This window comes from Scyliorhinus canicula, chromosome 12, assembly GCF_902713615.1.
Source record: "Scyliorhinus canicula chromosome 12, sScyCan1.1, whole genome shotgun sequence".
Taxonomy (NCBI): domain Eukaryota; kingdom Metazoa; phylum Chordata; class Chondrichthyes; order Carcharhiniformes; family Scyliorhinidae; genus Scyliorhinus; species Scyliorhinus canicula.
Genome location: NC_052157.1, coordinates 157,349,983 through 157,375,173, shown reverse-complemented (window position 1 = coordinate 157,375,173; position 25,191 = coordinate 157,349,983). Strand labels below are relative to the sequence as shown.

At 46.7% G+C, this 25,191-nt stretch overlaps 1 protein-coding gene across 5 annotated transcripts in view; it reads right to left on the bottom strand.

The window, feature by feature from the left end:
• The window catches only part of med13a (mediator complex subunit 13a), a 213,345-nt gene that overhangs the window by 125,664 nt on the left and 62,490 nt on the right, over positions 1-25,191 (bottom strand). For all 5 annotated transcript variants that reach the window (XR_005462660.1, XM_038814673.1, XM_038814674.1 and 2 more), the window contains exons 5-8: positions 6,995-7,140; positions 5,398-5,595; positions 3,804-4,007; positions 884-1,043 (exon numbers count right to left, since the gene is read on the bottom strand). Coding sequence is in view for 4 of the 5 variants with exons in the window: in XM_038814673.1 (XP_038670601.1) it covers positions 884-1,043; positions 3,804-4,007; positions 5,398-5,595; positions 6,995-7,140 (708 nt within the window). In the remaining variant the exon portion in view is untranslated. The remainder of the gene's footprint in view (positions 1-883; positions 1,044-3,803; positions 4,008-5,397; positions 5,596-6,994; positions 7,141-25,191) is intronic.

Below are 25,191 nucleotides of genomic sequence, written 5' to 3'. Positions count from 1 at the left end.
GGGGGGCGGGGGGGGAACAGTTCAAATCATAATTGTGGAAACAAATTATCTGTAAATTATCAGTAAATTATCATAGAATTTACAGTGCAGAAGGAGGCCATTCGGCCCATCGAGTCTGCACCGGCTCTTGGAAAGAGCACCCTACCCAAGGTCAACACCTCCACCCTATCCCCATAACCCAGTAACCCCACCCAACACTAAGGGCAATTTTGGACACTAAGGGCAATTTATCATGGCCAGTCCACCTAACCTGCACATCTTTGGACTGTGGGAGGAAACCGGAGCACCCGGAGGAAACCCACGCACACACTGGGAGGATGTGCAGACTCTGCACAGACAGTGACCCAAGCCGGAATCGAACCTGGGACCCTGAAGCTGTGAAGCGATTGTGCTATCCACAATGCTACCGTGCTGCCCCTCAAGCCAAATTAATTTCATTTGTAAACAAGCAAGCTATTCTATTCTGTTCAGGCCTTTAACACAAAGGCCACATGTTCCCAGTTACACATACACCCCACCCTGTTCAGCTCACAGCCTTTGCTTTCCCCCTCCACCCAACCCTCGTCTGTTCAACCCCAGACCTGGCACCATCATTAACCAGAAACCAGCATTGTTCTTACTCCTGCTCCACACAGATGAGTGACTGTTACATAGGACTTTTATCCCAGGCTCCCCAAGTAGAAAATAAAAACACTCTTTTTAGTCTCATAAGTAGAGTTAGGATTTGAGCCATGGATGCTGATATGACCCCAACAGCATTCCTTCTCTTTTTGTTGAGAGCAAAGATTGGGGGTGAGGAAAATAAATAGACTGCTCGTTGCCCCATATATTTTAATTTATTTGCCCAAAGGTTGCCAAGAAAATTAGTTCACAACATACTCACTTTTTCTGGGTTCTGTTGAGATTGCACTCCTGCCACACCTTCTCTACCACCTGATTAGCTAATTTTCTCGGAATCTTTCCACCATGCCCTGAATTTTCCATATTAAGCACCTCAGACAGTGAAGTAAGTTTTGCCCACTTCTGGGTGGATTGGATTTCCGCTAGAAGGAAAAATTGTAATTAGTAATTTTTTGAAAATTAGTTTGACATTTAACATATATGTATTACATATACAGCAATACAGAGGGTTACGGTGATCTGGAATGCATTACCTGAAAGGTTGTTGGTATTAGATTCCACAGGAACTTTCAAACGGTCATTGGGACTTTCTTTCCAAAATATTCATATAATTTGTCAATGCACATTACATTACAGTTCAAATTTGACTATACAAAAAGTGCAACACAATTTCGAGTCCATCTATGTACTCTGGTGGAAGGACCTAAAGGCAGTGGACTTTCCCCCATTGAACCTTTGTGGCCACTGTCCCAAGCTTTAGTCCCTCACATGGTCCTGGACCTTGAAATGTGTCAGTCTACAACATTCATCATCGACAGCTCGTTGCATTGGAAGACAAGAAAGTTTCCGGCAGACCAAGGAGCATCTTTCATCAAAATTGATGGTTCTACAGCATAAATTGATGTTTGTCTCAGTGTACATTCCTGAAAACAACCCAAACAGCACAAGTACTCCTTTAGGAGCAACTTGGGATGATCATCAACAAAAACCACCATATCTTAGACATAGACATAGAACAGTACAGCACAGAACAGGCCCTTCGGCCCTCGATGTTGTGCCGAGCAATGATCACCCTACTCAAACCCACGTATCCACCCTATACCCGTAACCCAACAACCCCCCCTTAACCTTACTTTTTAGGACACTACGGGCAATTTAGCATGGCCAATCCACCTAACCCGCACATCTTTGGACTGTGGGAGGAAACCGGAGCACCCGGAGGAAACCCACGCACACACGGGGAGGACGTGCAGACTCCACACAGACAGTGACCCAGCCGGGAATCGAACCTGGGACCCTGGAGCTGTGAAGCATTTATGCTAACCACCATGCTACCATGCTGCCACATCTTCTAACAGGGCTGCATGGAATAAGGCATGTTCCAGACGTAGGTGGGCAATGGCCTCTTACCCACCATAGCCAGATCGAGGGCAAAATGCAGAGACAGAGAGACTTCGGGCCTGCAGGAATGATCTGACAAGGATCTCATCACAAATCAAGCTATGTCTTGATGCTTGTTCTGGCAATGAGGCATTCTGCCAAATGACTGAAACAGTCGGCTCAGGGATCTGCAATCTCCCAGGATCCGCAATCCTGTTTTCCCACAGGGTGTTGAGGACATTACATGCATACCACTGCCAGATGGACTTTCTTCCATGAGGGATAGGAGGTATGACACCCTCCAACTGAATGGAGCGTCCCATAGTAATGTGGCCAGATCCATCCTTCACAACATCGGGGACAGATGGATCTTCAGCCTGCAGTGACACTTGATGTTTACATACTGAGGGTCTACGCACCACTTGATGCAACCGCACATAAAGGTGGCCATCAGGATGAATGAGAGTTGGGTATAATTTTTTTGCTTCTATTCGAAGATTTGTACATTATGCCATGGTCCATTTTTGATCACCAGATAAAGTGTAAGATGACCCGGGTGTACACCATGGCACAGGAGCAGGGCACAGGCCAGACCTAAGCCATGTGGAGCAACACTACCTGCTCCTGATAACCAGGTAATTGGAAATATATTTTAAATAATACCATTTAGATTTTCTCCATCAAGCTTTTTTCCCCCCCTCAAAATGCAGCAATTCACACTTATCCACATTAAATTGTATCTGCCAGAAGAAAACTTGCAGGGTTAAAGGGAGAAAGCAGCGTTGTGGGATTAACTGGACAGTTCGCTGAAAGAGACTGCACAGGAACAATGGCCCGAATGGCCCATTCTATGCTGCAAGATTCTATGTTAATCAGGTGACTGGAAAACAGTTCAATCCCAAGAAAAAAGCTCCAGACTCCAAGGCCAGAACTGACACTCAGGGCGGGATTCTCCATTGCCCGACGCCAAAATCATGATCGTCGATCGGGCGGATAATCAATTTGGACGCCGGAATCGGGGACAGCGCCTGTTTGATGCCGGTTTGAGATTCTCCATCCCTTCCAAACCAGCATCATCGTGACGCGCAGCACGCAGTCGCAAGGCCATTGGCGCCTTATCGGCCGGCCCACCTGTGATGTTCCGCCCCCGATGGGCTGAATTCCCGGCGGCGCGGGACACGCGTGATCTCAGCCAGCTGCGGACTCTGTCCAGCGCCGCCACACTCGGCCGGGATCCGTGCCAGTGGCCCCGAGGGGGGCGTCTGCTAGGGCATGGGGGGACTGGTTGGGGGGGGGGGGGTCACGGTTGGCGGGTTAGATTTCGCGCAAGGTCGGCAGCATGTTGTACGGCACGACCGGTGCAGGTCGTCGGCCATGCGGATGCCCAGGACCTAGCCATTCTCCCGTTTTTGACACAATCCACGGGTGTTTCACACGACGACGGTGCTAGCTCATCATCGTACCAAAATCGGTGATGGGTTCGTGCCGATTTGTCCGATTTGTCGATCAAGAAACACCATGGGTCCTACGCCAGCGTCGGCACTTGGCCACAGAAACGGAAAATCCCACCAAAAGGGTCAGGCTCAGCACTTAAATTGTTAAGTAACTACGGAGTTAGAAAATTTATGCTTTCTGAATAAATCAATTCTAATTGCTTTTCAAAATGTAAGTGGTAATATACACAAGATGCAGAAGGCACAATACTGTGAATGCTAGGAATTTGATAAATAAAACAAAATGCAGGATAAGGTCAGTATGTGTGGAGAGAAATACGATGCAGCAGTAACATCATAGCATATTACCTGTTTCAGTCTCTTCTGGTGATGTGGGTGGAGTCAATGTCACAGAGGAAATGGCTGGATCCCTTATTGGGGCAGGCACTTGGTGGGCACTTGAGTAGGCAGCTGTGCAATGCGAAGTCCCAGTGGAGCTGCTCAAGATGCCAGTAGCAATATCAGGCTGAGGTACCAGCACAAAGCAAGCTGGGTACACCATTCGCACACCAGCTGTAAATAAACATAGCAAACATTAACGAAAAGCAAGTTGTTGATGTTCCTTTTGTATTTGATAAAAGATATTAATATTCATAAGCAAATTGTATATGTGGTGTAAATCTATACTGATCCAATAAAGACAAAATTTTACTTTCCACATTAGTACGAACCACACACAAATTTGCAACTTGGCCCAGTGCTTTCCTGTATATCCAATTTATTTCTCAAACAATAAGTCTATTTAATATAACGTACAATGTAGAATCATAGAAACCACTGAATCATAGGAGGCCATTCGGCCCATCAAGTGCACTGACCCTTGGAAAGAGCATCCTAGCTAGGCCCACGTCTCCACCCCATCCTAGTAATCCAACCTATACTTTTGGACACTAAGGCCAACTTAGCATGGCCAATCCACCTAACCCGCACATCTTTAGACTGAGAGGAAACCCACGCAGACACAGGGAGAAAGTGCAAACTCCACACAGACAATCAACCGAGGCCTAAACTGAACTCGGGTCTCTGGTGCTGTGAGGTAGCACTGTGCCACCCTGTAAACACACAGTAGCATAATTAGGTTATAATCAGATCCATAAACTACTTAACAGTGTACATAACCTAAACCATGAAATGCATTATAGCTTCACGACATACACAAACTTGTTACAAAAACATTTCTGTGGGCCTAACATTGAGTCACGTTATTTTTTAAATTATTACATTTTATGAGTAAGAAAAATATAACGGGCTGCTACAGCCAACACACAGACTACAGAAAGAGAAAACACCTCATTTTCAGGGGTGTCAAAAGGCAATGGCATATGGAGCACATAAATAACAAGGGAAGCAGATACAAAAATACAAACCACCTAAGCAGAGCAGAATCTATTATTTCTTAATTTATTCCTAACATATACTTCCCATACAACTTGGTAAAGAGACAAATCAAAGTATTGTAACATGAAACTGTAACTAAAACACACCATGTTAATCAAGTCTCCTCAATAAATTTTTTCCTCTTCTGTATTTCAAATCTAAAGGCTGAGAAATTTCTCAAATGAAACTGAAACACCCAGATTCTATCCATGAATTGTACCTTTGCATTTCTCCCAAAAATATTCTTCCACCATTGATCATGGAAATAAGTTGTGTAAGACATAATAATACATGCCTTTTAAAGAAAGAATGAGTCACCAATTTGTTTGGCTCAGAAATATTTTCACTGGCACAAGACCTGTTTGCTTACTGCTTACTTTATTTTAACATTTCTGTATTTTGTGTTTTAACTTTTTGTTGTTATATAGTACTAGCTGTTTGTAGAGATTTCAATCTAAAACAATGTAATTTACAGAAAACTCCATTAGATCTGTTAAATTGGTTCAATCTTTCCATTTCTACTCACCAACAATGACTTCTACAGCTGCTATTGAGTCATCATCCCAGTCTACCTCCTCCTGTTTGTCATCTGTGGTTTCCTTTGAGCTGGTCTGTATTGGATAAAATTGCTTCCATTCTTCTATCAGTTTAAGAGTGGGGGGATCAGATAACTTGAATGACTGGCCTGTCAGGGTGCCATTTAATCCAAAGGGGCTGAGGATCACTGGAAGAAAGAATCGAAAAACAAGTTGACAAAGACTGAATAAATTGGGTTAAATGTTAGAATTGACACGCTGTCCTGTCACCTCTGGGACCAGTTTCTAATTCAGCACAGATTGATGTGATTAGATACTCTTCAGTCTACAGGCTGCATTTATCCTCCATGGATTAAAAATAACATGTGAACTTAATTTGGTCAATCTCAAAACCAGCTCCAAGCAAATATAGCTCGCAATACACAAATTTCCCTCCATTTTGGCAGTAACTGAGCAACAAGAGTTCAGCACAAGGATGCATGATGTGAGTAATGGAAAAATATTAATGTGCTACAACCAAGGGTGCTTGCTGAAGTGTAACTGAGATGTGGAGATGCCGGGGTTGGACTGGGGTGAGCACAGTAAGAAGTCTTACAACACCTTCTTGCATATATATCAAAAGAGCCTTTTGATAAGTTTTTACTTTATCAGATACAACAAGTGTAACTGAGGCTCATTGCCAGATCAAAGTACAGAGAGATTCTAAACCTAATCTGGGGACATTAGATGCCAGCAGTGGGTGCCCAAAGAGTAACGTTGCTGCACTTCCAGAGGAAGAAAATAAAGCAACAGCAAAAAAAAAATACATTCAACAGCAAGTGCTGTAAGACCTATGCAGATTTAGGCAGATCATCTACATGCTCAGCAAATGCGGGTGAATAGAAAGCCAAGTCAACAGGTTTTAGAGCAGAATAACTGCTTTAAGCATAAATTATAAAATATCTTTAATGGGTGAATAGGGAAAAACAATTTTTCTAGTTTTAAGGGGTCAGAAAGGTCATCAATCCAAAAAGTCACTTAAGAGCTTGAGGAAAGATTCAGATAAGTATCCTCACAGATTGCTGGTAGCATGGAGAGCCTTGCCATAGGGAACATAGTTCGGACATAAACCAATGTATCTTTTAGGGAAATAGAGGCTAAATGTTTAAGACAAATGACAAAGAGCTGTGGAAAGAATCAGCATTGACCCAAGCTAAGTGGGCTTCTTCTGCCTTGTTAAAGTTCTACTCACTTTGACAACCTGGAAGAAAAATATGTTCAAAACCAATAAAACAACAAACTGCATTAGTCAATGGAGGGCATCACAGTCAAGCTGAATGCTGTTCTCAATAGAGCTATACATGTGCATTTTCCAGTGGAGATCAATGGATCGCCATCTGGAGCATTGGAGACCATTTGCAGCACCCCAAATGAGATTATCTGACGAACTGATGTAGCATAGGCTGCAATCTCCTTGCCTGCATTGTTTACAGGGGAGGGAAGGACCCACACATTTCAGTCCTACCAAAGCCTTCTCTCTCTTCTTGCATATATATCAAAAGAGCCTTTTGATAAGTTTTTACTTTATCAGATGCAAAGCATTCCTACCTTGGAAGGGGCTGGAGGATCCTTGGGCCACAGTAATGTGCTGTTCACTGAGATGATACACTGGTTGGTGCTGGTTTATCTCAACACTAGTACAGACTTTACTATCTCCATGCAAGAAAAACGAAAAGGAACAGGACAAGTGCTCACTAGAGGAGGGAGAAAAAACATTATGGTTATATACCTAATGGTATATTTAGTTGCCTGTAATATACAGATTAGAACGAATAGAAACAGATCCCGTTGATATTCACATCTCCACATATACTGTTTAGACACTCATTGTACAGTGAGGTGACCAACTGCTACCCACCTTCCTCCTGCAGATCTAGGCCTGTATTTACAGACTGTACAACTGTCCCGTGTTGGCCAGGTTGGAATACAATCCCCCCTGGGCATTTTCTAATAAACGCAAGAAAACCCCTTGCTACAATAGGACCTTGGGGTGGATATTTTTACTCCTCCTATTGGCAACCAAGACATACACAATTAGAAATTATGAACTTGATTTGGGAGGTTGGGAGATGCGCAAGCTATAAATCACAGAAGCTAACCCATGTACAAATACTTGTTAATGCAGTATGACACACTTGAATAGTCTTCAGATTGGATCGGTGGCCTTAAATAACAACGGGCAAATAATTAGTCAGATTGGTTCAAACCTCAATGCTATGGTGCGGTTGGCAAGCTCAAGATATGCAGTCTTCCCAGACACAGTACACAACAAAATGCAATTTTTAAAATGAAACCTCGCCCCTAACTAGGTGGCAATTGAATCCACATGGTAGAGAATCAGTAGAAAACAACAAGGAAGCAATCTGCAGGTAGTGCTCATTAACTCCAAGTTATTGGTTTACTGCCAGCTTGGGGCAGAAATGTAAAAACCATAGCCAGCAATATTGCATTCACTGCATTACCAAGACTGATATTTTATTTAGTACACAATTAGTGATACATCAATAAATTCTGCTAAAGGATTGAGTTAGAGATTTATTTATTTTTGTCAAAGCTTTGTCAGAGCTTTGACAAAGAGTCATCAGACTTGAAACATGAGCTATTTTCTCTCCCTACAGATGCTGCCAGACCTGCTGTGATTTTCCAGCATTTTCTCTTCAGAAACTTACATACGGTGCTTTAATGTAATAAAACATTCCGAGGTATTTCACAGCACAGAAGCATTATAAAACAAAATATGACATCTGAACACATAAGAGATATCAAGTCAAATGATCAAAGGCTTTGTCAAAAGGGTGAGGTTTGAGGAGTGTCTTAAAGGAGGAAAGCAAACTGGATAGGCAGAGGGGTATAGGAATGAAATTCCAATGCTTGGACCCGAGACAACTAAAGATGTGGCAAACAACCAATAGTAAAGCAATCAAAAATCAGGGATGTATAAGAAGCCAGAATTAGAGGAGCACAGACAGATAGGTTTGTTGGGCTAGAGGAGATAAGAGAGATAAGCAAGAGGGAATTCAATGGAGGTATTTAAAAAGCATGGCTGAAATTTTTAAAATCATATAATCAAGAAAATTAAAGTATTTAAGTCAAATAAAAAATGTACTGCTGCTAGTCTTCAAAAATCTACTTCAACAATCCAATCTGTATTTCACAAGCTAAAAACAAAAATATAAATTAAATATTTAAAATACGTTGCCTTTGGAAAAACATAAAGGAGGCTTGCATTTCTAGAATACTTTGAGAGCAGGATGTCCCAAAGCACTTTGCAGCCATGAAGTATTTTTGAATGTTACCTGTTATAATACAGGTAACGCTGCAACGAATTAATTTGTGCACAGTGTGCTCTCACAATTAGCAATGTGATAATGACCCGATACTTTATATAATTGATTGCGAAATAAATATTTGCAAAGATATCAAGGGTAGCTCCCGTGCTCTCGTTCAAAATAATGCTGAGAACTTTTATATTAATTTGAGAGGGAAGCCTGTTTAACATCTCATCTGAACGACAGTACTCTAAATCCCTCAGTACCACACTGGAGTGCCAGTCTTAATTTCTGTGCTCAGGTCCTGGAGTGGGACTTGAACCACAACCTGATGAAGTTGACAGTGTTATCAACTAAGCCACAGCTGAGACTTGTGCTGAAATATCAAATGTGTACAAACAAAACATATGGGATGGGGGAGGGGGGGGGGGGGTGCTAGAGTTTATACAAAGCTACCTTCAACTACAATCGAATCATTTAACAACTGAAATCATCATCTTTAGCATCAGACACAATGAGTTCATTCAATTAATTGAGTTACTTTGAGTCATTAATTGATGATGCTGTGGCATCATCATAAGGATCCCACTCTGGATCAGTTTCAGCTTCGACACTTTCATCTTCGGAAACATCTCTCCAAAATAAATCATATTCCTCTCCATCCACCGAATTAGGTATTCTGCATGTTTTGAATGATCTGATGATAGTTGGTGCACTAACAGCATCCCACAATTTGATAATGAAACCACACAGAACATCAGGTGGGGCAAGATGCATATTTCCACTCCCAGTGAAGATATTTTCCCTCGGGCAACCATCCACCTATTACATTCTGCGCGAACAGGATGCTTGAATGACTTGAGTCACACATCCAAACGGTTGAACTAAATATGTTAGAACTCCTGATATAACTTCCGTGTGGGTGTTATTTCTTCGCAGGCACTTCTTGATCTCATTGGTTATATGGGATCTGAACATGTTCCGCAATGTGCCACGGATCACATTATTGATCCATAACTTCACTCCACCATCATCCATTTAACCATTGCCATTGTCATGGGCTTGCACAGAAACTCCTGTAGGGAACTTAATATTCAGCATGGTTTTATGTTTAAAGATTGCCATGTTTGTCCATATACCTGTGAAGGTAGAAGGACAGGTTAATAGGGTGGTGGAAAAGGCATTTGGGACACATGCCTTTATCAATCAAGGCATAGATTATAAAAGCAGGAAGGTCATGTTGGAGTTGTATAGAACTTTGGTGAGGCCAAAGCTGGAGTACTGTGTGCAATTCTGGTTGCCACATTATAGGACAGATGTGATTGCACTGGAGAGGGTTCAGACATGATTCACCAGCATGTTGCCTGGGATGGAACATTTCAGAGGTTGGATAGGCTTGGGTTGTTTTTGCTGGAGTGCAGAAGACGGAGGGGTGACCTGATCAAGGTGTACAAGATTATGAGAAGGCATGGACAGGGAGAAGCTGGTCCCTCTAGTTGAAGGGTCAGTTACATGGGGACACAAGTTCAAGGTCAGGGGCAGCCCTACCCAGAGGATGGCAACGGTCTAGAATGCACTGCCTGGGAGGGTGTAGAGGCAGATTGCCTCACATCCTTTAAAAAGTACCTGGATGAGCACTTGGCCCATCATGACATTCAAGGCTATGAGCCAAGTGCTGGTAAATGGGATTAGGTAGGCAGGTCAGGTGTTTTTCATATGTCAGTGCAGACCCGATGGCCAAAAGGGCTCTTCTGCGCTGTATTATTCTGTGATACCATAAGCTTCAGATTTGTTCTGTTCGACATACAGGCTAGTACCATTGTGAACCTCATCATGCAGTCATTTTCACTAGAATGGTTTGTGAACCTTTCCACTCCGGTTTGGCTGCTCGTAATATCAAAATTTATGGGAGTTTCTCCACAGCTGCTGATTTGATCAAATGGGTACTGATTTTACCTCTGTCCGATGAGTCGCTGGAGACCGGTTATTTTGGCATCAAGCTCTTTTGCTGTTCCCCGAGTAATCTTTTTCTTCTGCCGCAACACTAGACAGTTTCATTCAATAAAGTGGGTACAACAACTGGTTGGTAGTCGGAAATATTTGCTGGACTCATCCAAGTGCAAATCTTTTGAAATTCATTCATGGAAGGGGGCTTGGCTGTCTCGGCTAGCATTTATTGCCATCCCTAATTGCTCTCAATAAGGTGGTGAACAGCCTTCTTGAACCACTGCAGTCCATGTGGTGTAGGTCCAGCCGCAGTCCATGTGGTGTAGGTCCAGCCACATGCTGTTCGACAGTTCCAATGTTTTGACCAAGCAACAGCAAAAGAACGGCGATATAGTTCCAAGTCAGGATTGCGTGTGGCTTGGAGGGGAACTTCCAGATGCATTTGCGGCAGACTCACCATCTATGGTTAACTAAAGTTAAATAAAGCGTCAAAGGTATGCTTTTTCCTTAAAACTGCCCAAAGCTGAGTGACAGCCCAGAATATAAAGAACAGCAGAAAATGACTAAAAAGGTTAATTGGGAGGAAGAAATTAGATTATAATGCTGGCTAGAATTGTAAAAATGGATAGCAAGAGTCCCTACATGTACTTAGAAAGTAAGGAATTTGCATTTTGGTGTTCTACAGAGAGAATGGAGAGTTAGTAGTCGATAATGAGGAAATGGTGGATTATATGAACAAATATTTTGCTTTGTTCTTCACTGTAAAAGGACAGAAAATATATTCCAGTAATAGTTATAAATCAGGAGGTGGAAGGGAGAAAGGAACTTGGTGAAATTACTGTGGTTACTTGACAACACAAAGGCAATCAAAACAAGTTGTGAAAGTTAATCTTGTTTAATATATAAAATAACAAAAGTCATTTGGACTCAAAAACGGGAGCAGCTAGTTAAACATCAAAATAATAGAAACAAAATAGAATTAGAACTAACAATAGTTATATAAGAATATACACAAGTAATAACAACTAATGATATCACAGCACTTACTAATGACATTGGCAATAGATTGAAATAAGATGCATAATAACACTAACAATTAAAATCACTAGGGAAGCAGGGCTGAGCAAACTGATGGGAGCTGCAGGCTGACAAGTCTCTGGGTCCAAATGGATTTCATTCCAGGATTTTAAAGAGATAGCTATTCGTTCATGAGACATGGGCATCACTGGCTGGGCCGCCATTTATTGCCCATCCCTAATTGTCTTTGAGGGGGCAGTTAAGAGTTAACCACATTGCTGTGGGTCTGGAGTCACGTGTTGGCCAGACGAGGTAAGGATGGCAGATTTCCTTCCCTAAAGCACATAAGTCGACCAGGTGGGTTTTAATGACAATCAGCAATGGTTTCATGGTCATCATTAGACTTTTAACTCCAGTTTTTTATTTAATCCAAATTTCACCATCTGCCGCTGTGGGATACGAATCAGGGTCCCCAGAGCATTACACTGGATTTCTGGTTTCTAGTCCAGTGACAATACCACTACGGCACCACCTCCCCTATGGAGATAGTCGATGCTTGGTGTTAATTTTCCAAAATTTGCGAGATTCTGGAATGGTTCCATCAGACCAGAAATTAAAAAGTATAACCCCTCTAATAATAATAATCTTTATTGTCACAAGTAGGCTTATTTTTTGTATTTTCTTGAATTTTGTTTAATTCCCTTTTCTTCCCATGTACTGAATGATCTGTTGAGCTGCTTGCAGAAAAAATACTTTTCACTGTACCTCGGTACACGTGACAATAAACAAATCCAATCCAATTAACACTACAATGAAGATATCGTGAAAAGCTCCTAGTCGCCACATTCCGGCACCTGTTTGGATACACGAAGGGAAAATTCAGAATGACCAAATTACCTAACAAGCTGGGAGCGCAAACCGGAACACCAGGAGGAAACCCACACAGACAGGAGAAGAACGTGCAGACTCCGCACAGACAGTGACCCAAGCCTGGAATCGAACCTGGGACCCTGGCGCGGTGAAGCAACAGTGCTAACCACTGTGCTATCCTATTGAGAGGGAGGCAGAAAACAGGAAATTATAGGCCAGTTAGCTTGATGTCTGTCATGGCGAAGGTGTTAAGAGTCATGGCGAAGGTGTTAGAATCAATCATTGAAGATCTTATAGTTGGGCACTTAGGAAAAAAATCAAGGCAAGGCAATCGGGAAGAGTCAGCCTGGTTTTGTGAAAGGGAAATAACGTTTAACCGATTTATTAACGTTCGTTGAAAGAGTTTAGTGCTGTGGATAAAAAGGGAAACCTGTAGGCATAATGATGTACACAAGGCATTTAATAAGTGCCACATCAAACTTCGAGGAAAATAACATTTCATGGTGTAGGGAGTAACATATTAGCATGGAGAGAAGACTGGCTGGTTGGCAGAAAACCGTTTGCATGAATGGGTCTTTTTCTGATCAGCAGGATGCGAAGAGTGGAGTCACACAGGGGTCTGTACTGGGGCCTCAAATTTTTTACAATTCATATCAATGACTTAGATGAGGGGAGTGAAGGCATGGTAGTTACATTTGCAGACAACACAAAGATAGATAAGAAAGTATGTTGTGAAGACAAAGAATTTGCAGACGGATATGGGTAGGTTTGGACGGAGTATATCATGTGGAAAATGTGAAGTTGCTCACTTTGGCATAAAGAAAAAAAAAGTAGAGTATTACTGAAATGGACATCAGCTGAAGTATTCCAAGGTGCAACAGGATCTAGGTGTTCTAATACACGAGTCACAAAGTTAGTATGCAGGCATAACATGTAATGCTACCCTTTATTAAGGGCTTATGGAATGCTATCCTTTATTAAGAGAGGAATTGAACATAGAAGGATGTTATAGGGCAATTATATAGGGCATTGTATTTTTTTCAAACCAAGCCGATTTATTTCACATTTATTCAGAATATTCAGAAAACATCAGCAGATTAAGATTGTCACAGTGAAACTAATTCAGGAAACGGGTTCAGTCCTGAACATGATTAACAGCATCAGTAAGAATAGAATCCAAACCGTGTAGTCGCTTGTGAACTCGCTGGGGTGTTAGCAGGTGGGATGACTGAGTAAATCGCTTTCTACGGACATTACAGGTGAATGACCTCTCCCCAGTGTTTCAGAAGATAAGATAAATGAGAAAATTGCTTCCCACATGTGCAGCAGATAAACGGCCTCTCCCCACTGTGAACTCCTTGGTGTCAGGAGGGCAGATGCACGGCTGAATCCTTTCCCCACACACCAAGCGGGTGAATGGTCTCTCCCCAGTGTGAGCATATGGTGTGTTAGTAGATGATCCTTTTTGTTTTTAAAGCTCTTCTCAGTCAGGAAAGTTAAAAAGCTTGTTATCAGAGTGAGCAAGTTGATGTGTCTGCAGGTGGAATGATTGAATGAATCCTTTCCCACACAGAGCAGGAGAATGGTCTCTCCCCAGTGTGAATACGTTGATGTGTTGGCAGATCCTTTTTACATTTAAAACTCTCAGTCAGGACATGTAAATGGTCTCTTATCAGCATGAAGTTGATGAGTCACAATATGGGATGACCGAATGAATCCCTTCCCACACCACAGGGCAGGTGAATGGTCTCTCAGTGTGAACTCGCTGGAGTGGCAGAAAGTTGTATGAATGGGTGAATTCCTTCCCACAAATGGAGGTGAACAGTTTCTCCCCAGTGTGACTACGACGATGAACTTCCAGTTGTGATAGGTAACTGAATCCCCTTCCAGTCTGCATATTTGCACGGTTTCTCCATGGTGAGGGTGTCCTTATATCTCTCCTGGTTGAAGTCTTGTCCACACATGAAACATGTGTATAATTTCTCTCTGCAGTGAATGTTGTGATACTTTTTTTTTTGAGGCCGTGTGGCTGGTTAAAGCTCTCTCCAGTCAGTTCAGTGGAACACTCTCACTCGGGTGTGCGCGCATCTCGGTGCTTTTACAGTCACACTGCTGAAACAGAACAAACATTTCTCTTTCCAAATTCAAAGACCGATGATATTCAGCTCCTGATGAATCGAGTGACTGTCAGATTTCAACGTGATGTTTGGTTTGAGTTTTCTGTCAGCGAATCCTCCACTTCCAATATCCTTTGTCCCCGCTTGCGGCGGGGGGGGGGGGGGGGGGGGGGGGGTTTACAGGTATAGGGTGGGTTTGAGTAGGGTGATCATTGCTCGGCACAACATAGAGGGCCGAAGGGCCTGTTCTGTGCTGTACTGTTCTATCTATCTATCACCTCCTAGAATCACCTCCTTGGGATTCCAGCCTTGCTACCGTGATCACCTCCTAGAATCACCTCCTTGGAGTCCGGCCTTGCTACCGTGATCAAAGAAAACAAGATACTAATACCTGGGCGACCTGGAGAACAGATTGGAAGGCAAAATGTTTGTGTTGTGGAGTTACCAGAGGGGATCAAAGACCATACCTATTAAACATTTCTCAGAACTCACAGCTTGATGCGACCATCAATTCATTCAGAGACACGAGTTGAAGTAAACTGTGGCTTTAATTGGCTTACACCTGAGCCTGCCTGCGACTATGCTGAACTGAGGGCGGACTCACAGGACCACAGAACTTAAGACTTCCTGCTGGGGGCGGAGCCAAGGGCGGAGCCCTGAACATGCTCCTCATCCCCCCGTGAGCAGAGCCGCGCAACGGCTCACAGATTGAGCCCACATGGACACAGTAATGTACAGTGTGAATTTATAGTGATTACACATTCACCACACAGCTTTAAGGAGAAAGTATTTTGACAGGCAAGAGAGCACCGGGATTTTACGTGGGAAGGCCACTGTTAGAGTATACCAGGACATAACCTAGCCTAGCCAAGAAAAGGGCCGCCACCTTTAACAAGGTGAAATTGTCCCTATACAAGAGTGGAGTCAACTTTGGGCCGATCTATCCAGCAAGCCTTCATGTAACTTTCCGTGACGAGTATATTTTTTTTAAATTTAAATAATTTTTATTGAAATTTTTTTACAGAAAATATAACAATAAACAATGAAATGCAACAAAATAACCCTATAATAACTGTAACACCCCCAGACCGTTTCAACGCATGTATCACACCCCCCCCCCCCCACCCCAATGAACAAGAGAACTTAAAAATAAATTAAAATTAAATAAACAAACAGTCTCTCTCTTCCTCCTCTCTCCTCCCCCCCTCCCCCCCCCGCGGTTGCTGCTGCTGTCCCAGTACCCTATCGTTGTGCCAGAAAGTCGAGGAAAGGTTGCCACCGCCTAAAGAACCCTCGTACCGATCCTCTCGGTGAATTTGACCCTCTCTAGCTTGATAAAACCCGCCATGTCATTGATCCAGGTCTCCACGCTTGGGGGCCTCGCATCCTTCCATTGTAGCAAGATCCTTCGCCGGGCTACTAGGGACGCAAAGGCCAGCACACCGGCCTCTTTCGCCTCCTGCACTCCCGGCTCCACCCCAACCCCAAAAATCGAGAGTCCCCATCCTGGCTTGACCCTGGATCCCACCACCCTCGACACCGTCCTCTCCACCCCCTTCCAGAACTCCTCTCCTCCAGTGCCGGGCATGCCCAGAACATATGGGCATGGTTCACTGGACTCCCCGAACACCTGACACACCTGTCTTCGCCCCCAAAGAACCTACTCATCCTAGTCCCGGACATATGGGCCCGGTGCAGCACCTTGAATTGGATGAGGCTAAGCCGTGCACATGAGGAGGAAGAGTTAACCCTCTCCAGGGCATCCGCCCATGTCCCATCTTCCCCCAGTTCCTCCTTCCACTTAGCCTTTAGCTCCTCTACTGACGCCTCCTCCACCTCCTGCATTACCTTGTAGATATCAGATATCTTCCCATCCCCGACCCAGACCCCCGAACGCACCCCGTCACTCACCCCCCCCCCCCCCCCTTGTGGGAAGAAAAGGGAATCCCTCCACCTGCCGCCTAGCAAACGCCTTTACCTGCAGATACCTGAACATGTTCCCCGGGGGGGGGGGAAGCCCAAATTTCTCCTCCAACTCCCCCAGGCTCGCAAACCTCCCATCAATAAACAGGTCCCTCAGCTGTCTGATGCCCGCTCTGTGCCAACCCTGGAATCCCCCATCAATGTTCCCTGGGACGAACCGATAGTTCCCCCTTAACGGAGCCTCCATCGAGCCCACCACTTCTCCCCTATGTCGCCTCCACTGCCCCCAAATCTTGAGGGTAGCCGCCACCACCGGGCTAGTGGTATACCTAGTGGGAGGGAGCGGCCACGGCCCTGTTACCAGGGCCCCCAGGCTTGTATCTCCACAGGACGCCCTCTCCATCCGTTTCCATGCTGCCCCCTCCCCCTCCATCACCCTCTTGCGCACCATCGACACATTGGCCGCCCAATAATACCCCAAGAGATTGGGTAACGCCAGCCCCCCCCCCCCCCCCCCCCCCCGCCATCTCTACCCCGCTCCAAGACGACCCTCTTCACCCTCGGGGTCCCATGCGCCCAAACAAAGCTCATGATGCTGCTAGCCACCCTTCTAAAAAAGGCCCACGGGATAAAGATTGGCAAACACTGAAAGAGGAACAAGAACCTCGGGAGAACCGTCATTTTGACAGACTGCACTCTACCCGCCAACGATAGCGGCACCATGTCCCACCTTTTAAATTCCTCCTCCATCTGCTCCACCAGCCTGGTAAAATTAAGCTTACGGAGAGTCCCCCAACTCCTGGCCACCTGCACCCCCAGGTATCTGAAACTCTTCACTGCCCTCTTAAACGGGAGCCTCCCAATTCCCTCCTCCTGATCACCCGGGTGTACTACAAATACCTCGCTCTTGCCTAAATTTAACTTATAGCCCGAGAAGTCCCCAAACTCCGCTAACAGCTCCATCACCCCCGGCATTCCCCCCTCTGGGTCCGCCACATACAACAGCAGGTCGTCCGCATACAGCAATACCTGATGTTCCTCCCCACCCCGCACCAGACCCCTCCATCTCCCTGACTCCCTCAACGCCATAGCCAAAGGTTCAATCGCCAATGCAAAGAGCAAGGGGGACAGGGGGCACCCCTGCCTGGTCCCACGGTAGAGCGTAAAGTACTCCGATCTCCTTCCATTGGTAACTACACTCGCCATCGGAGCCGCGTAGAGCAGCCTCACCCATTTGATGAATCCCTCCCCGAATCCGAACCGCTCCAGCACCTCCCACAGGTACCCCCACTCAACTCTATCAAACGCTTTCTCTGCATCCAGCGCCACCACTATCTCCGCCTCCCCCTCCACTGCCGGCATCATAATAACATTTAGCAATCTACGCACATTCGTGTTGAGCTGCCATCCCTTGACAAATCCTGTCTGATTCTCGTGTATCACCCCGGCACACAGTCTGGTGTGCCAGGATCTTCGCCAGCAACTTAGCGTCAACATTGAGGAGCGAGGTAGGCCTGTATGATCCACACTGCAAGGGGTCCTTATCCCGCTTCAGGATCCGAGAGATCAGTGCCCGCGACATTGTCGGGGGCAAAGCACCCCCCCCCCTCCCCCCATATGCCTCATTGAAGGCTCGCACCAACAGGGGGCCCACCAGATCCGCATACTTTTTATAAAATTCCACCGGGAACCCATCCGGCCCCGGCGCCTTACCTGACTGCATTTGTCCAATCCCCCTGACCAGCTCCTCCAACTCTATCGGCGCCCCCAGCCCCTCTACCAGCTCCTCTTGAACCTTTGGGAAACATAGCCTGTTCATGAAGCTCTCCATCCCCCCTCTCCCATCGGAGGTTCCGACTGGTACAGTTCCTCGTAGAAATCCCTAAAGACCCCATTTACTTCTGCCCCCTTCTGCACTACATTCCCACCCTTATCCGCCACTCCACCAATTTCCCTAGCCGCATCCCGCCTACGGAGCTGATGCGCCAACATCCTGCTCGCCTTCTCCTCATACTCATATACCGCGCCCTGCGCCCTCCTCCACTGTGTCTCCGCCTTTCTGGTGGTCAGCAAGTCAAATTTGGCCTGCAAACTACGCCACTCCCCCAGCAACACCTCCTCCGGTGCCTCCGCGTATCTCCTGTCCACATCCAGGAGCTCCCCCACCAGTCTCTCCCGCTCCTTCCTCTCCCTCCTTTCCCTATGGGCCCGGATGGAGATCAGCTCCCCCCGGATCACTGCTTTCAGAGCCTCCCAGACCATCCCACCCGGACCTCCCCCGTGTCGTTGGTATCAAGATACCCCTCAATACTTCCCCGGACCCTCCTACACACTACCTCATCAGACAGCATCCCCACATCCAGACACCAGAGCGGGCGCTGGTCCCGCGCCTCCCCCATCTCCAGATCAACCCAGTGCGGAGCATGGTCTGAGATTGCTATGGCCGAATACTCGGCATCCTGCACCTTCGGGATCAATCCCCTGCTCAGGACGAAAAAAATCTATTCGGGAGTAAACCCTATGGACAGGAGAGAAAGAGGAATACTCCCACGCTCTCGGCCTCCCAAACCTCCAGGGATCCACCCCTCCCATCTGGTCCATAAACCCCCTCAGCACTTTGGCCGCCGCCGGTCTCCTACCCGTCCTTGAACTGGACCGATCCAGTGGGGGATCCAGCACTGTGTTAAAGTCCCCCCCCATGATCAGGCCCCCAGTCTCCAGGTCCGGAGATATAAATTCGGGGCATATACATTAACCAGCACCACCTTCTCTCCCTGCATCCTATCCTTCACCATAATATATCTGCCCTCCTTGTCCGACACCACCTCAGCCGCCTCGAACGCCACCCTCTTCCCCACCAGAATCGCCACCCACCGGTTCTTCGTGTCCAATCCAGAGTGAAAAACCTGCCCCACCCACCCCTTCCTCAGACGCACCTGGTCCGCCACCTTCAAGTGGGTCTCCTGGAGCATAGCCACGTCCACTTTCAGCCCCTTCAGATGAGAAAATACCCTAGTTCTCTTAACCGGCCCATTCAGCCCCCTCACGTTCCAGGTAATCAGCCGGATCAGAGGGCAACCCGCCCCCCTCCCCCGCCGGCTAGCCATAGCTTATCGACTGCTCGTCCCAGGCCAGCGCGTCCCGTCCGACCCGTTCCCCATGGCGATAACGCCTCTCCTCTTACCCACCCCCCAAGGCTAGGACCCCTCCTAGCCGCGTCGCACCCACCATGGTACTTCCGTGAGTCAGCTGACTTCTGCTGACCCCGGCAGCTCCCGCCAAAACCCATCCCCTCCCAGCATGGGGTCATCCCCCTCTTGCCACACCTCCTTGGCACCACTTCAGCGCAGGAAAGAAAACCAGTAGAGGCCACTCCCCCACCGCCAGCTCCGCCTCCGCCCCCCCCCCCCCCCCCCCGCCCCGCAGCACAGGAAACCAGAGGAAAGCCCGCGCTTTCACACTGCCACACCCCACCCTTCTGACGCAGTTCCCCAAAATCTAGTTTCACCCCTACCCCCAGCCCCGTACAGAAGAGAACATATAAAACACAAACCCCCAACATTCCCCACCTAACCCACAACCATACTCAACAGACAGAGCCACCCGGAAACAGAACAAAAAGAAAACCAGCATAAAAAAAACACGTGTCAAAGTTGCAAAACAGCAACAGCGAAAACAGCAACGGCCATAGTGTGTCCCCAGACCCTAGTTCGAGTCCAGCTTCTCCGCCTGTACAAAGGCCCACGCCTCCTCCGGGGACTCAAAGTAGTGGTGCCGGTCCTTTTATGTCACCCACAGACACGCAGGCTGCAGCATTCCAAATCTGACCTGCTTGGCATGCAGCACTGCCTTTGTCTGGTTGAACCCGGCCCGCCGCTTAGCCACCTCCGCACTCCAGTCCTCGTAGATTCGCACTACCGAATTTTCCCACTTGCTGCTCCTCTCTTTCTTGGCCCAGCGCAGCACACACTCCCGGTCGCTGAATCGATGGAACCGCACCAGCACCGCCCGCGGGGGTTCATTTGCCTTGGGCCTCCTGGCCAGCACTCTGAGCTCCCTCAAGCTCCAGGGGCAAATGGAAGGACCCCATTCCCATCAATGAGCTCAACATCGTGGACACATACAACGGGAGATCCGACCCCTCCAGCCCCTCAGCCAGGCCCAGGATCCTCAAATTCTTTCGCCTCGTGCGAACGTCCAGCTCCTCCAAGCGGTCTTGCCACTTTTTGAGAAGTGCCTCGTGCAACTCCACTTTTCCCACGAGGACCACGGCCTCCTCCTCCCGCTCAGCGGCCTGCTGCTGCAACTCCCGAATGGACACCCCCTGGGCCTCAAGCAGCCTGTTGGTAGTCGCATTCAGGGAGTCCAGCAACTCAGCCTTCAGCTCCGCAAAACAGCACAGAAGAGAAGCCTGCTGCTCCTGCGCCCACTTCCACCAGTCCTCGGATGTTCCGCCGGCTGCCATTTGGTCCTTCTTCCCTCGCTTTTCTTGGGGAGCTGCTGCAGCTTTTTCCTTTGCCCCACTCCGGGTGAGCACCATAAATTATGGGGAATGCTCCTCTAGACACCTTCCCCCACCGGGATTTGTCGAGACAGCGCCGTTTGGGGCCCTCAAATAGGCCCAAAAGTCCTTAAGTAGCGGGAGCTGCCGAACGTGCGGCTTAGCTCCGCATAGCCGCAACCGGAAGTCGACGAGTATATTTTTGATTAACTGAAAGACGTAGGCTTCTTTATCCAGAGCCCAATTTGGGCTCAGTTTAATATAATGTATGGCTCGTTGTGTGGACACTTTTCATGTCTGTTATATGGATGTTCTCCTGGTGAAGGAGTGATTTCTTCTGTTCGCCTATGTTTTATGTTATTACCATTTGGCACGACTTTCAGATGCCCTCCTGGCGCTCTAAGATAAATACATTTTTACTCTCCAGTTGGGAGTCTCCTTGTTAACAAGGGGTATTAGTTAACAGGAGTGATATTAAAGTTTAGTTTTTAAAACAAGCTTAGTTTTTGTTGAGTTGTTAGTTGTAGATTTTAGGGTTAAGTTGTTTGCCACTGTTCCATTTGCTTTTGGGTGCAGTTATGCTTGACTGCGATGGTGTAGTTGGGTTGGGGAGGTTTTTAGTTTGTTGATCGCATCTGCTGGGTCACCTGACTTGGTTGGAGGGCCATCTTGGGTTATCTTCTTGGTCGGTCTTCTCAATGCACCTCGTTTAATATTCCTCCTTGGCATTGGCCGACTCCGGCTTGTGGGTCGCAGGAGACCTCCAATCCAACAAACCACTTGGAATGTTAGAGGTTTGAATGGCCCTGTAAAGCGATCAAGCGTATTTGCACATCTCAAGACCCATTTACTGATTAAAGGTCAGACCAGGTTGCACAAAAAAGATGGGGTTGGGCAAAATTTTCATTCTAGTTTTAATAGTAGAGCCAGGGGCACAACAAAGAGTCCAATTCTCCTCTTCCCAAATTGTGGCAGGCTTGAACGGTCGCTATATAATCATATGCAGCACGGTAGCATAGTGGTTAGCACAAATGCTTCACAGCTCCAGGGAACCAGGTTCGATTCCCGGCTTGGATCACTATTCTCCCAATGTGTGCTTGGGTTTCCCCCGGGTGCTCCGGTTTCCTCCCACAGTCCAAAGATGTGCAAGTTAGGTGGATTGGCCGTGCTAAATTGCCCTTAGTGTTCGGTGGGGTTATTGGGTCATGGGGATAGGGTGGAGATGTGGGCCTGGGTAGGGTGCTCTTTCCAAGAGCCGGTGCACTCGATGGGCCGAATGGCCTCCTTCTGCACTGTAAATTCTATGATTATTGAACACCCAGTGGTTCTGGTCAACGCCTATGCCCCTAATTGGGATGATACAAACTTCATCAATTCTTTGTTATTTTCTCTTCGCAACCTCAACGCACACCATCTTATTTTAAGAGTCTACCCCTTAGAGCTTGCTGGATAGACCAGCCCAAAGTTGACTCCACTCTTGCATAGGGACAATTTCACCTTGTTAAAGGTGGCGGCCCTTTTCTTGGCTAGGCTAGGTTATGTCCTGGTATACTCTAACAGTGGCCTTCCCACGTAAAATCCCACTGCTCTCTCTGAACTGTGCTGTGGACCCAAAATTAGATCGTTCAAAAACCAAATCTTTTGTCGTATTGGGGGTGGGCAGGGCTTGGTCTTCCTTCATGGCTCAGGAGGGAGAGGTAGACCCTTGCCATTTTTTAATACCCAAATGACAGGGATTTCTCTTTTTTTCCCTCTCATGTTCACTGTGTACTCCCACATTTAACTTTTTTTAAAATTCTGGATAAGGCTCTCCTCCTGTCGGTAGTGCAGGCTGAGGACTGAGACATTGTAATCTCCGAACACACTCGCCTACCTGTTGCTGGCGTGCAGCCCTAGTCACCATTAACCCTGGAGGTTGGACACTACTTTGTTCACAATGGTGAAAAATTTTGCAGCCGCCTGTCCATCTCCATTGACCACTATATTAAATACGTCTGACTCCCTCTCCCCTCCCATGCTGGGGGAGGCTCTTACGGCCAAGAAAGTATGAATATGGCGAGAAGGCCAGTCGTCATTTAGCACACAAACTTAAATGCCAATCAATCTCCCATGAGATCCGCCAGATACTCAAACCAAAGGAGGGGGAGGATGCAGCTTTTCATCCTTCTACCGTTACCTCTATAAATCTGAGCCTCTCCCAAACAAGTCAATCATGATCGATTTCCTGAATGGCCGCCCCATCACATCGATCAAAACACTCAGAATCATAGAATTTACAATGCAGGAGACCATTCGGCCCATCGAGTCTGCACCAGCCCTTGGAAAGAGCATCTCACTCAAGCCCAAATCTCCACTCTATCCCGTAACCCAGCAACCCCATGGACAAGGGGCAATGTAGCATGACCAATCCACCTAACCTGCACATCTTTGCACTGTGGGAGGAAACCGGAGCACTCGAGGAAACCCCCGCAGACACGAGGAGAACATGCAGACTCCGCACAGACACTGACCCAAGCCAGGAATCGAACCTGGGACCCTGGAGCTATGAAGCAATAGTGCTAATCACTGTGCTACAGTGCCACCCACTCGAGAGTGGTGAGTTGGACTCCCCGATATGATTTTAAAATGCATTGGTCTTATGCAAGCTGATAAGGCCTCTGGCCTGGATGGCTTTCAGATAGAGTTTAAGAAGTTTAAGAGTTTAACTCGCCCCTATGCTATTAGATATATTTGATGACTCCATATCCCGTGGTTCAGTGCCTCCAACCCTTGCTCAAGCCTCAATTTCCTTGCTCCCCAGAAGGACAAGGATTCTACCAAGGTGTGCTTCATACTGACCCATCTGCTCTTAAATGCAGATGAAAAGCTGCTCGCTAAGGTTCTGATGCTCCAGTTGTAAGCAGAAAAGGTGTTTGCCGGGGTAGAGTGGGACTACTTGTTTGAGATTCTTAGAAGACTTGTCCCCTGGGCTTCCGATCAATGCAGGAGTATTAATGGGGACAGTGTGGGCCATCAGGTATCTCTTTATGCAGAGAACCTACTTTAACATACAAACCCAATTCCCTCCATCAACAGCATCATGAAGACACAATACTTTCAGTACCTTCTCTGGCTACACTGGATTCGAACAATAAAAATGAACATACACCTTGATTTCTTTTTAGAAAACATTTTATTGAAGTATTTGTAATAGTCATAGTTTAATAAATTAACATTCTAAACAGCCTAGCAGCCCGACACATGCAACAATATTACAATAACATAACCAACTACCCCCTGCCCTAGCCCTAACTACCCATGATGCGGAGATACTGGCGTTGGACTGGGACGAGCACAGTTAAGAAGTCTTACAACACCAGGTTAAAGTCCAACATGTTTGTTTCAAACACTAGCTTTCGGAGCACTGCTCCTTCCTCAGGCACCTGAGCCAGATGGGTTGCCTTCTCTGGTGCATCCGCGGATTGTGCGTGTGTGCGTAGTAAGGGGATCAAGTGCACAGCCTTGCAGGGCACTGGTACTGAGGATTATCATGGAGGTGGTGTCGTTGTTTATCCTTACTTTTTTTTTTTATAAATGTTTTTATTCAGTTTTCGTATTTTATATTGAACAAATTACAAATTGTTAGGAGAGAGAAAAAAAAACAAACAAAAACAAACACGCAAAAATTAACATACATATTTACAGGTAAGCATCTTCGTAGTAGTAACTGCGCCCCCCCCCCCCCCCTCCCCCCCTCAACATGTTTATTTAGCTTGGTTTTGGGCCTTAGCTAGCCATCGAACCCCCGTAACGAACCTCTAGCCCCCCCCCCCCTCCCGCTACCTTCCCCCGACTATTCTTCCTCTTGTACATTGGCCACAAATAGGTCCCGGAACAGTTGCATGAATGGCTCCCACGTTCTGTGGAAGCCGTCGTCCGACCCTCGGATGGCAAATTTGATTTTCTCCATTTGGAGAGATTCCGAGAGGTCGGACAGCCAGTCCGCAGCTCTGGGCGGTGCTGCTGACCGCCAGCCAAACAGGATTCTACGGCGGGCGATCAGGGAGACAAAGGCAAGGGCATCCGCCCTCCTCCCCAGGAATAGATCTGGCTGTTCTGAAA